Source organism: Lingula anatina, unplaced genomic scaffold, assembly GCF_051362555.1.
Source record: "Lingula anatina isolate TDL-2025a unplaced genomic scaffold, LinAna3.0 unanchor82, whole genome shotgun sequence".
Lineage (NCBI taxonomy): Eukaryota > Metazoa > Brachiopoda > Lingulata > Lingulida > Lingulidae > Lingula > Lingula anatina.
Genome location: NW_028257603.1, coordinates 5434317 through 5445933, shown reverse-complemented (window position 1 = coordinate 5445933; position 11617 = coordinate 5434317). Strand labels below are relative to the sequence as shown.

General features: G+C 37.5%; 5 protein-coding genes across 10 annotated transcripts in view; 3 read left to right on the top strand and 2 right to left on the bottom strand.

Annotated features, from left to right (window-relative positions):
* Window positions 1–11617, top strand: part of LOC147759270 (indolethylamine N-methyltransferase-like) — a 32013-nt gene that overhangs the window by 4879 nt on the left and 15517 nt on the right. The gene's annotated exons all lie outside the window — the stretch shown is intronic.
* Window positions 758–2751, bottom strand: LOC147759275 (uncharacterized). 4 transcript variants are annotated; one of them, XM_086998433.1, is made up of 3 exons: window positions 2610–2751; window positions 1903–2208; window positions 758–1663 (listed from the first exon to the last, which is right to left on the bottom strand). In XM_086998433.1, the coding sequence occupies exons 2-3, from the start codon at window positions 2183–2185 to the stop codon at window positions 1629–1631; spliced, it is 318 nt and encodes a 105-aa protein (XP_086854559.1). In that variant the 5' UTR covers window positions 2186–2208; window positions 2610–2751; the 3' UTR covers window positions 758–1628. The 4 variants fall into 4 exon arrangements, with proteins under 4 accessions (XP_086854559.1, XP_086854558.1, XP_086854560.1 ...); XM_086998432.1 differs by having other exon boundaries at window positions 2614–2729; XM_086998434.1 differs by lacking the exon at window positions 2610–2751 and adding an exon at window positions 2383–2456.
* Window positions 3112–3808, top strand: LOC147759274 (indolethylamine N-methyltransferase-like). The gene is made up of 2 exons (XM_086998589.1): window positions 3112–3259; window positions 3597–3808. Exons 1-2 carry the CDS (start codon window positions 3112–3114, stop codon window positions 3806–3808), a joined length of 360 nt encoding a protein of 119 aa, XP_086854715.1.
* LOC147759273 (nicotinamide N-methyltransferase-like) lies at window positions 4308–6916 on the top strand. Its single transcript, XM_086998424.1, has 2 exons — window positions 4308–4397; window positions 4655–6916. Exon 2 carries the CDS (start codon window positions 4665–4667, stop codon window positions 5082–5084), a length of 420 nt encoding a protein of 139 aa, XP_086854550.1. The 5' UTR covers window positions 4308–4397; window positions 4655–4664; the 3' UTR covers window positions 5085–6916.
* Window positions 7991–10742, bottom strand: LOC147759272 (uncharacterized). Of its 3 annotated transcripts, none has more exons than XM_086998428.1 (3): window positions 9781–10742; window positions 9127–9443; window positions 7991–8843 (listed from the first exon to the last, which is right to left on the bottom strand). In XM_086998428.1, the coding sequence occupies exons 2-3, from the start codon at window positions 9417–9419 to the stop codon at window positions 8777–8779; spliced, it is 360 nt and encodes a 119-aa protein (XP_086854554.1). In that variant the 5' UTR covers window positions 9420–9443; window positions 9781–10742; the 3' UTR covers window positions 7991–8776. The 3 variants fall into 3 exon arrangements, with proteins under 3 accessions (XP_086854554.1, XP_086854556.1, XP_086854555.1); XM_086998430.1 differs by having other exon boundaries at window positions 9143–9443; window positions 9781–9939; XM_086998429.1 differs by lacking the exon at window positions 9781–10742 and having other exon boundaries at window positions 9127–9608.

The window sequence follows — 11617 nt, the reverse complement described above, 5'->3', positions numbered from 1 at the left end:
CCCTCGATTGCCACCCTCTCTTGCTTTTCATGTTTGTAAGGCTTTTGAATATGTTGTAAAGCTAATGAATTACCCTTTCGATAATTACAAAACAATTAAAACAGAATCAAATGTGTAGGAATTTATTGAGTGCAAGTTAAATTTCTTTAAGTGTCAACAAGTGTAGAGATTGTTCTCGAAGTAACAAAGGATGGAACATTTCAAAGTCACATATAGTTGGATTTGATTGGTTAATTTTTCAATAGATTTGCACGTTTCTAACATGTGTAAAACTCATACATACTCGAGATGGACAAGCTCCAAGCATGAGTAATGCGGAAAATATTTTAAATATTTTAAATTTAAAAACAAGTCTCAATGAAATTACTAAATTAGGAAATATTGAATAGCGTTTTGTAATATGAGAGTGGAAAATTCTTTGAGAAAATAGAGTCCTATAAATATTTGTAGATTCTGTGAAAAAAGGGAGTCGGTGAATAAACGTTCGAAAGCTCCAAACTTTTGTCGTCATTCCTCACTATAACAAATAGGCTTTATTTTGAATTGACGGCAAGTATGATTTCCGTGAAATGACTTTAAAATAGAAATGTCAATGCCGCATGCGAAAAAGACCCCCCACCCTCTCTTATTGTGTCCGATAAAAAAGGTTTTGGTTTCTAATTTCAAAGATAATAAGAGACCTTTCTATGTAGACTTTCAAAATATAATTTCTTAAATTGTTCCCCGTCTTAAAGTAATAAATAAACAACAATTGCCATCATGGGTGTTATGTCTTTATTAAATCATTCAATTTCAATCTGTCATCAAATATTTACTTAAAATATTAAAAAAAACAACTTTAAAAACAACACATGGATGATTTTATGGCGAATAACAGCAATGCATGCACAGTGCTTTATTTGGAAACTCAACTATTTGAAAGGTATGAGGCTATCTGAATTTTCTCTCACAGCAAAGAACTATTAAGACCAATTCAACAGATTTCAACAGTTTATTACGTATGTGACCTCCATTGACTGCAGTCTGAGCCCTCGGCAAGGCATTCCTTCAGCTATTTTCTGAGGAATTGATCTGGCAGTGTTCCACACATCAGTCAGAGTTTGTCCTCTGAAAGCAAGGCTGACTATAGACCTCCTACTCGGCGAGGCATACATTCACACAGAGATGTATGGAAATTTGATCTGGCATTTCGTTGAGGCAAATCTGTAGGCCAGATCAGTAGGGTATATAATAGCTCGGCGAGTTATTTCTATCCAGAGGGTACCTTTTGGGTTTGTGTCAGTGGATATGGACGGCCAACGCAAAGGTTGTCCTCTTGGTTTTGTAGGTACGATGTGGTCTGCATTGTGATCTAGGAGGGTAAAGAAGTGTCGGAAGTGCCCTCTCTCAAATGGTAAACAAGCTAAGTGTTCTCCTGGTTCAAGTTACCGTCAGTTGCCTTCAATGGTGGCTTGGCTGAACTGAAAGTTGGTCTAAACACAGATACTGTCTCTGAATGGGGCTGCAGAAATTTAGACATGTTATTCTACAGACTTGCGTGAATTAAGCTAAGAAGTCCACAAAATTTCTGCCTCAGGTGGGATTTCTCTAAATTGATGCCACTGCTGCAAAGGTGCCAAAGGCCTTAATTATTCCTTCTTGACCTGGTCTTCATTTGCTTTATCTGGAGGTGACAAAAGACAAAAATCAGCTGTAATTCCTGTAAAAGCTCATTTTGTTGAAAATATTACAGAATCTTAAGAAAGATAACAGAACTTACCGTAGAATTAACATATCATTCACATTCACACACACACACACACACAGAGAGAGAGAGAGAGAGAGAGAGAGAGAGAGAATGAGGAGAAAGAAATACATACACTTTATCTGTCATATACCAAATAAAGGTACGTTAATACTCACACGTCCTTATTCTGTTTTCTGCCTCTTCAATGACACCAACCAATCTTCCTATTCCAGTATCCCTCACCAATCTCTTCAGTACACCATACTCTCCAATTGAAATAATGCCCTTGTCAAACATCAGGTTAAACACGTGACACACATCTTCTGCTTCCTCCAGCTGGGCCCTCCCCACTGTGCCCCAGAGCAGTTGTTTTATGGCTTTAAACTGATCTCTGGTGATCTCATTCTTCAAGTCAAGGCTCAGATGGTTGTGGATATACTCTGGTCTGGTGGCATCCATCCTTACAAACCTCCTTAAAGCGGCTGAAAAAGATTAAAGGAACTGTAACTATTTTGGTGTCCGGTTGCAGGATTGGACTGCAAGTTTGAAATTTTTCGCAGGCCTAATCTTCTTCAAAATAAAACTGGGCACTGTCAAAGTAAACGTTAAACAAATCCAACCATTCCCCCTTGCTAATAATTGAGAATGTTACAAACGCGAAAATTCACTATAAAATGGCGAATAAGTTTCAGTGTCACTGTAAGGACACGATAAGGATTATTTTTAGCAATGGGAATTTCCGTCGCTTTTGCTTGTCATTGTTGTGCTTATCAGTGCACTTGCAAAAATAGTTGAAAAACTCTCCTTCTAATTTCTTAGTTGACATTAAACTGTAAGTTCTAACATGAAATTCGTCCATGAAGTCAATATCGAGACAAATTACCTACTTATTCGAAGTATTCCCAGCCAGATTTCTTATACGTGTGTATATAGCGTATGCTACCTCAGTAAAAATAGTAACTCCATGTTCGGTCGTCCCGAGGATCAATATATGCAAAGTTAAAAGGGACCTGCAATAAATGAGGTCAGATCAACAATAACGGCCCATTTAAAAAAACCTTTACAAACACAAGAATATGTAGGTATACTGTTTGGCTAGTGCACCTTGAATCCATACAAAGGGGGCGAAGAGAGTGAAAATATTTAATGCTTTGACTTGCTTGGCTCGACTTAGCTGCACGTCAAAAATCAATTATTAATTATGATTATCCTTATTATTACAGGGACATCAAAGTTTGGTAAGAACGCAGATAGGCCACCCTATGCAGATAAAATAACGCCCGAGACTTGGAAGAGCTACCAACATTTCGTGGAAGGATCAGCTTGCTGTAAACGAGGCTTAAAGGATCGAAACATCTGATAGCAACAATTAATATTGACACAATATGACCAACATGCTTTTATTTGGAGAGGACTACCAGAAGAAATTCAGTGCAGAAGAATATCTAAAATCGTGCATACTCGAAGGAACGCCGGAAGAACCCACTTCACCAATGTTCATACCGAAAACTCTTCATAAAATATTTTCCTCAGGTAGGATTTCCTCGATCGTATACTACAGTGTAGTACATTGTCACCCCCTTCTGCTAATACCCTCACCTACAAAATGCTCCCTGCACTTATGTTTGACGTGCCTAAAAAGTCTTTGTGTTGGGGGGAGGGGGTGTCTAGGCCTTCTAGAAGGCGTCCTGGGGGCAATATTTGTTTTCTTGTTTTGCTTTTTTTATTATTTTACTTATACAGAACCTGTAAGTCAAGCTAGTTCGCTGTGAAAGACGAATTATTCATGGCTTTCCAATGGCGATATTACAAGTAGAGGCACACTGACCGATAAAAAACTTTGAACTCGAGACTTCTTTTTTATTTGCAGGGACTATCACAGGTCGCCGCATTTTGGAAATAGGATCAGGGCCGGTGATTGCCAATCTCATTCCCAGCGCCAAATGGTTCGACAGGATCACACTGAGTGAGTACGCCAAGTGTAACAGAGATGAGCTGGTGAAATGGTGGGCAGCAGACGACACCGCCCACGACTGGTCTCCACACTTCAAACACCATGCCAAGTTGGACGGAGATGAGTAAGTTTAATTTTCAAAAATAAACAAATAAATAAGTGTTCGGGTGGCGCATTCTAAGATTCAAACGGCAAAGCATTTAAAATTCCATTAAGTGTAAATGTACTTGTGCTCAAAAACCTCTACCTTTAGCTGTAACAATTTCCTGCGATTCCGTCAATCGTTTAAATCCCCTTTACACTGGACGGCGTCCTTTCTGCATCCTTTGTGCCACCAGGAAACTGGCATCGCTGTGGTTGTAGAAAGGAGGTACAAGCATTGCTTTGGTTGCAGAATGAATGCTCAATGATCGGCCAGTTGTCGACACGTAAATATTTTTTTTAACTCTCAAACGGGACCGTAGGCCTACCAAAGGATGTGGAAACGCAGTCCAGTGTAAAGGGTTCTTTAGCCACCAAAGTGAAAGTAAAATCATACAATTTTTTTCAACATAATAAAGAGGTACCATCGTATATATAATCATGGTCACTAAGATGATTTAACCAATTATTCCATTAATTAGAACCATTTACAATATTCTAGCACTACAGGCCTTTCCTATGGAAGAAGTATATAACATCTTTTTTTGTAAAGATGGTAAAAATATATTTTTAAAGGTACAAGCGCGTTAATTTTTTCATTAAAAAAAGGGATTCTGTTTGCCATTATGGTATTTGCTAAATGATAAAGTAAAAAAAATTTAGAGGTGGTTTTATCAAGAAATGAAATGGAGCTGCTATTAAAAGAAGAGCACATCATTTGCATGGCTCTTGTGTCTCACGATGACAAACATCTACTTACAAGTATTTATGTGTATTTGATCCAAGTGAACGCCACATAATTGTTAACCTTTCATAACTGTTGGTATTTATAGGAGCAAATGGATGGAAAATCAGCTAACCTTCCGCGAAAAAATGACTCCCGTCAAACACTGCGATGTCACGAAAGAAGACATCTTGTCTCCAAATCCTGTCGAGCCATTTGACGCCGTCCTCAGCAGCCTGTGTTTAGAGGCTGCTTGTCATGACGTCGCCAGCTACCAGAGGGCGCTCGTCAACATCGCCAGACTTCTACGACACGGGGGACACATCGTTCTTGTTGGAGTGTTGGATGAAACGTATTACACAGTTGGTAAAGAGAAGTTCTTTTGTCTGCCACTTGACAAAGCTAAAATCACTAATGCTCTGAAGTCGGCTGGTTTTGACGAAATGGTGTGGTATGAAGATAATACAAGAAGTTTAGACATTCGATCAGATTACACCGGACTGTTTGTGGTAAAAGGACGACTTACTGAGAAAAACTAAATAGCTGAAGGAAAAACATATAAATAGCGCATATTGACTCGTAAACCAAGGTTACATTTGCCACGACTGCCGCCACACGATGAAATCTTATAGCACATTCTTTTCTTTTATTTGTTTTGTGAATGTCTTCGGTCTACGGCGAGTGTCGTTTGCTAATGTCGCCCTTTCCCCTATGCGTCTTCCTTGCTGACTGACGCGTTAACATAAAATTAACTTATTTAACATGTCATTGCTTCCCCGTGCGTTTTTAAGCACCATAAAGAGACACATATAATTTCACATTTATGCAAGTGAATTAGACTTAGTTATTATATTGCATCTTCACTATTACTTTATGATTCCTAAAACCATGAGAGGATTGTATCTCCTTGGCAAGTCTGACAACTCAGTGTCGCAAGACAATCTTGCGTGGCAAGTCTATCGAACAGTTTTTTATTTGGATGTGATGGGCACTGTGCAACGCCGTCTACGAAATAGTTGCAACTTGCAATGTACTTCAAAAATTTGTCAAAGTTTCAAGTTGACAACGCCACAGAGGCTGTTAATCGGTACGATACCGTGCGGTCACAGCCTACCCTCAACCAGGGCCGCAGTTATTATTGTGGACATTTTTTGCTGAGCCAAAATGACTGTCTACTTATCAAGAGACATACAGTTCTGTGAAAAATCAATATGTCGTCCTGGTAGCGGGTAGTCACAGCGTCTCCGGACGCTGCATCATATGGGACATACGGCACTGTCCGGATATCACAAGGCCAGTGTCAACTTTATAACCATGAACACTTACAAATAAAGTCTCTTTTGATCCCATCTCATCTGTTTGATGCTAAGTATCTTTTCGAGTTACAGCCTAACAGCATCATATTTGGGTGCCGGGTAAAAACAATGAATGTTACTAAAACCCGACCAAAGTATTGAAATATAAGAAGCGCAATGAAAAACTGAGGTAAATCTGGATGAACATTAAATTTTCTAAATAGATAAATGATGACAGAGGCTAAATAATGCAACTGATAACACTCCTTTAAGGTGACGGTGCTATGCCGTTGAATGCCGTAAATTGTAAGGTTAAGAAGTCTACGAAAATCCTCTCTCTCCTAAAAATAAATCCGTCTATGCTGGAATGGAGACAGGGCTTATTGTTTGATCGTATCGTGTCTGTACATAAAAAGGAAGATGGCAACTTTTATATTTCAATATCTGTAAACATTAGTTTTTACGGGTGCTGTTATTTTTGGCGTTAACGTGGTTCTACTGTCTGGGCTAAGAAGTATATTTTGTACTTTAATGTTTGAGTTTTAACATTTCTGACACCGAAATACATAATCTATGTCAGTAGAAATGTGGTCTTATATCCACATGTATTGTCTCACGTAGCTCCTGGTGGCATTTCAGCAAATATCTCGAGACTGACGACAGGTCTACACTGACCCGAGACAGCATTCAAATGTTATAATGTGTACGTCATATTGTTCAAACACAAATGATAAGATACAACTGCTTCTTACATAAGCTTTATGTACATCAATTCTAGTTGTCAGAACACAGCATTTATGTGCTGACAGAAACGATAATTACAAAATAAAAACTTGTTTGCTGAACACAACATATTACAAGTTTTAATTAATTTAAAAAAATAATAATATCAATAAAATAAATTATATCTACAGGCTACGTAGACCCAGCCTTCTTAATTTTTCACCAACAGTCATATATTTGGAAATGTGTCCGGTTAGAAGGACAATTATATTGTTAGGTACCAGTAACCATTTCTGTTAAAAGAATAAGAGATTTGTATACAGAAAGCAAATTCTTAAAATAAAATTGCTCAGAGAGCAAGGTGACTGCAAATGTTGTGAATTTTTAAAATAACAATTTATTTTTAATTTTTGTATTTAAAGGTATTAATATCTAGATTTAGTTACTAATTAAATTAAGTACATCATAGTATTAGAGGGAAAAGTTTGCAAATGTGTTTTTTTTTTTAAATTCCAATTTAGGCCAAATTTATGGGTCTACCAATTCCCAAAGTTTCAACTTCCTACATGCAACGGTCTAGGAGGAGATAGCAGAAATTACAATGTCATGAGTATTTAGAATCAATCACCCCCAGGGACAGCCCAATCCCCTGTTGCACTAAAATTCCAAAATGCCCATGCACATCCCTGATGATGGGTAAACTATTCACCAAAGTTTCAGCTTCCTAACTCTAATGGTCTAGGAGGAGATAGCAGAAATTACAATGCCATAAGAATTTAGAATCAACCACCCCCTGGGGACAGCCCAACCCCCTGTGGCACTAAAATTCAAAAGTGCCCATGCACATTCCTGATTATGGGTCTACCAATTCCCAAAGTTTCAGTTTCCTAACTTTAATGGTCTAGGAGGAGATAGCAAAAATTACAATGTGAAAAGAATTTAGGATCAACCACCCCCTGGGGGCAGCCCACCCCCCTGTGGCACTAAAATTCAAAAGTGCCCATGCACATCCCTGATTATGGGTTTACCAATTCCCAAAGTTTCAACTTCCTACATGCAGTGGTCTAGGAGGAGATAGCAGAATTTACAATGTCTAAGGATTTAGATTCAACCCCCAGGGTACAGCCCAACCCCCTGTGGCAATAAATTCCAAAATGCCCATGTACATCCCTGATAATGGGTAAACTATTCACCAAAGTTTCAGCTTCCTAACTCTGATGGTCTAGGAGGAGATAGCAAAAATTTCAATGTAATAAAAATTTAGAATCAACCACCCCCCAGGGACAGCCCAACCCCCTGTGGCCGTCTACACACAGAAGCAAATGCTTCCTGCCTGGACAGAATCTGGGAAAACAATGAATAGAGACTTCAAAATGCTTATGCAGTCTAAAAAGACAATCGATATACAGATAGATCATAAGCGGCTATTCAGATTCACGTTTTTTTTATTGATTCACACTTTCAAGCAAAAGGTACAATCACGGACAATACAACAAACTATATCATATATAAAAAAATACACGTATAAGTAGCCATCATCATTACACAAATAGTTATATAGGGATACATATGTATGCATAGAAAAGATAATGAACATTTTCCAGGATTGGTCTACACGAGGAGTAATTGCTCACACATAGCATGGGGGAATTGTACACTCCTGACCTTGGTATTGAACACTGTCCACTATTCTGTACTTATACCCCCACAACATTAGTGATGCTAAGTACAGTTCAAATTATTTACTCCAACCGAATATTAAAATGAACAGTTATAATACTCCATATATACATATATATATACCTGTACTTCCTCCGGCATACTCAACTTTAAACAAAGGACGCGGTTTATCGGAGAGTGGAATGCTTGAATGGAAATTGTATATGCTAACATAGCTTTAGACATTTTCACGAAGTGAATAGTGCATCAGTACAATAAGAATAACAATTCTATACATTATGATGCATTGCCACACACAAAACTCGTGGTAACTTGATGTCATAGAGAACAATTACAATATCAATAATACGTCTTTTTGGTGTTTACATGTGATTATAACGTGAATATTAAAAGGATAATAAAAATTTCATAAATGGCCAGAAACATATCTGTCAATATCTAGTAAAAAATCAATCTGTGGTCCTAGTAGAAGAAAACAAAATGTCACTCTCAACTGCTGCTGCTCCTCGTTGCTGTAGCGAGGTCCGCAGGCTTTAAATTCTTACATATACAGATGGCCCACTGATTCCGTACTGGCCTGCTGGGGCACTCTTGCTGCCTCTAGACAAAAAAAGAAAGTAAGAAATCAGTCCAAGATGCTTAATTCATTTAAATTATAACAGAATATGTGTGAATGTAGCTAAAACCGTTGAAACCCTTAACGCCTTAAAGCGTAACATATACACCATACATATATATAGCCGTTAAGACGCATATAATACTGCTAAACACATTCAGGCTAAAAGCTTGTTACATGCTTAGGAACCAAAGTGCTTAGGAGCGTTGAAAAATGAGACAAAACAGGCGCTTAGAAATGTGTTTAGGAGCTAAACACTGTTTTTACAGTGAACAGTAATTACGTATTCTGTTTTCTGCCTCTTCAATTTTCTCAACCAATTGTGGTTTTCCAGCACGCGTCACTAATTTTTTCAGTTCTTCGTATTTTCCAACAGAAATAATGCCCTTGTCAGACATCAGGTTAAACACACAAAGCACATCTGCCTCCTCCAGCTGGGCCCTCCCCACGCGGCTTGATAGCAGTTGTTTCATCTTCCTTAACAGATCACTGGTGATCTCATTCTGCAGGTAAACGCTCAGATTGAGGTTGATATCCTCTGGACTGTCGCCTTCCATCATCACAATCCTCCTTTAATATAGCATCTGGAAAAGAAACTAAATTTATTTGTGTCCGGCCACAAGTTTGAAAGTTTTTAAGCCCTTATAAACGCTTAAAATTCATTACAAAATGGAAAATAAGTTATGTGTCATGGTGAGGACTTGATAAGGTTTATTTTTAGCGATGGGAATTTTTTAATGTCATAGAAATTTGTGCTTGTCATCATTATGCTTGTCAATTCACATGTCAAATTGGTTGACAAACTCCCATTCTAATTGCTAAGATAACATTAAATTAACATTATGATTATACTGAGATAAAGTATTAATAAAAGTTTATGACATAAAATTCTTATTTGAAATTAATATAATGACAACTTGCCTTCTGATTCGAAGTATTTCCAGATTTCTTATACGCGTGTGGGGTGTGTGCTGCAAAATGGCGACAGCGTCATCGATAGCCAGTACGTGACAAGGGTTATATTTAGCGATGACAAGTTTATTTAGTCATGGAAATTTCCGTCGCTTTCGCTTGTCTTTATTTGATTAATTGACATAAAATGTATGTTAATATAATCAATTTCACAGGAATGTTTTCTAGATATAATGTAGGATGTATAGTAATTAATGTTGACGTACTTCGCTCAGTGTCAGTGGCGTCAACTCCACGTTCGGGCTACCCGAAGACCAATTTTCACTGCGGTACCGGGTACTCATATTTGCAAAGGCTTCTGAATGGGGCTTTACTTAGAACTGACGTCATGTACGAGTACCGCGTCCTGAATTTTAAACAGAAATGGCTGCATGCCAAAAAGATCCCGCCCCCCGATTGCCACCCTCTCTAGCTGTATCTTGCTTTTCATGTTTGTAAGGCTTTTGATAAGCTTTATTTTATTTTATTTATTTTGAATTGACGGCAATGCATTGAAATGACTTTATAAGCAGAAATGTCAGAAATGGCTGCATGCGACAAGGACTCCCCCCATCGATTGCCACCTTCTCTTATTGTGTCCGATAAAAAAGGTTTTGATTTCTAACTTCAAAAAGAATAAGAGACCATTCTGTGTACATGTAGACTTTCAAAATATAATTTCTTGAATTTTCCCCAGTCTTCAAGTAATAAAAAGACAACAATTGCCGTCATGGGTGTTATGGGAGGTGGGATGTGGGGTTGTCCAATCTGTACCCATATTTGTCAATTCATTTTTTGTTCAGTATATATCTAGCTTTAGCTAGGACAAAGGCGCTCATGATATAAGCCGGTGCAAGGCCTCCTTTGAGGAGGTTTTGTTTCAGTGGCCATGAAAGGAAAGATTGAAATCTCAAGTTCGTTTTGTAATGCCACCCCGTGACCCTATCGCGGCCTTCCACCAACAACCAAATATTTAGAACTGTGTCCAGTGAGAAGGACAATAATATTGGTAGGTACCAGTAACCATTTATTCTGCCAGAAATAGAGATTTACATATGAAAAGCGAAATCTTAAAAAAAAAAAATGAAAAAAAAAAATAAATAAAATAAAAACAAGGCAGCAAAGCTGTCAAATGTACAGACAAAAAGCAGAAAATAACAATGCACAAAATAGACTACTAATGCAAAAGTACATTATGCTTAACTGCAAATTCAACGTCAAATTTTAATTATGCTCAACAGGTAATATCGTTGTAAGTAAAATGTGTAACAAGCATAAGGCTTCAGGCCCATGGGAGTTCAAGTTCCCACTTTGAAAATGCCAGAATGAGAAAAATGAAAAATTCACACAAAATTGCATAAATTCAATAATAAATGATAACCCAATTGAGCTGGCTCTCTGATTTGAACTGCATGCCAATCCTAAAAATCATACTTGTAATTTTAAAATAATAATAAGTAACACAGTTTTCTTTTCATAATGTTTGTAGTAGCAGAGCAAAAAGATTTTTGTCAATTTTGATGTAACATTACATAATAAATTACAGAATAATTATCACCAATTTTTGATTATTGACTATAAATAGCATAGACATGGAGAAAATTTGATTACCATTTGGCTTCATGTCCATGGGAGCTCCGAGTCCCACAATGAATATGCCAAAACGCTAATAATGAATATTTCACTAAAATGTATAACTTCCAGAAAAAGAAGCCAATTAGACTGCTTTCCAACTCAGGCTGCATTTTAGTCCTGTGTTTCTATTTTGAAAGTTTGACAGTCATAAGTAACAGGGTTTTCCCATAAT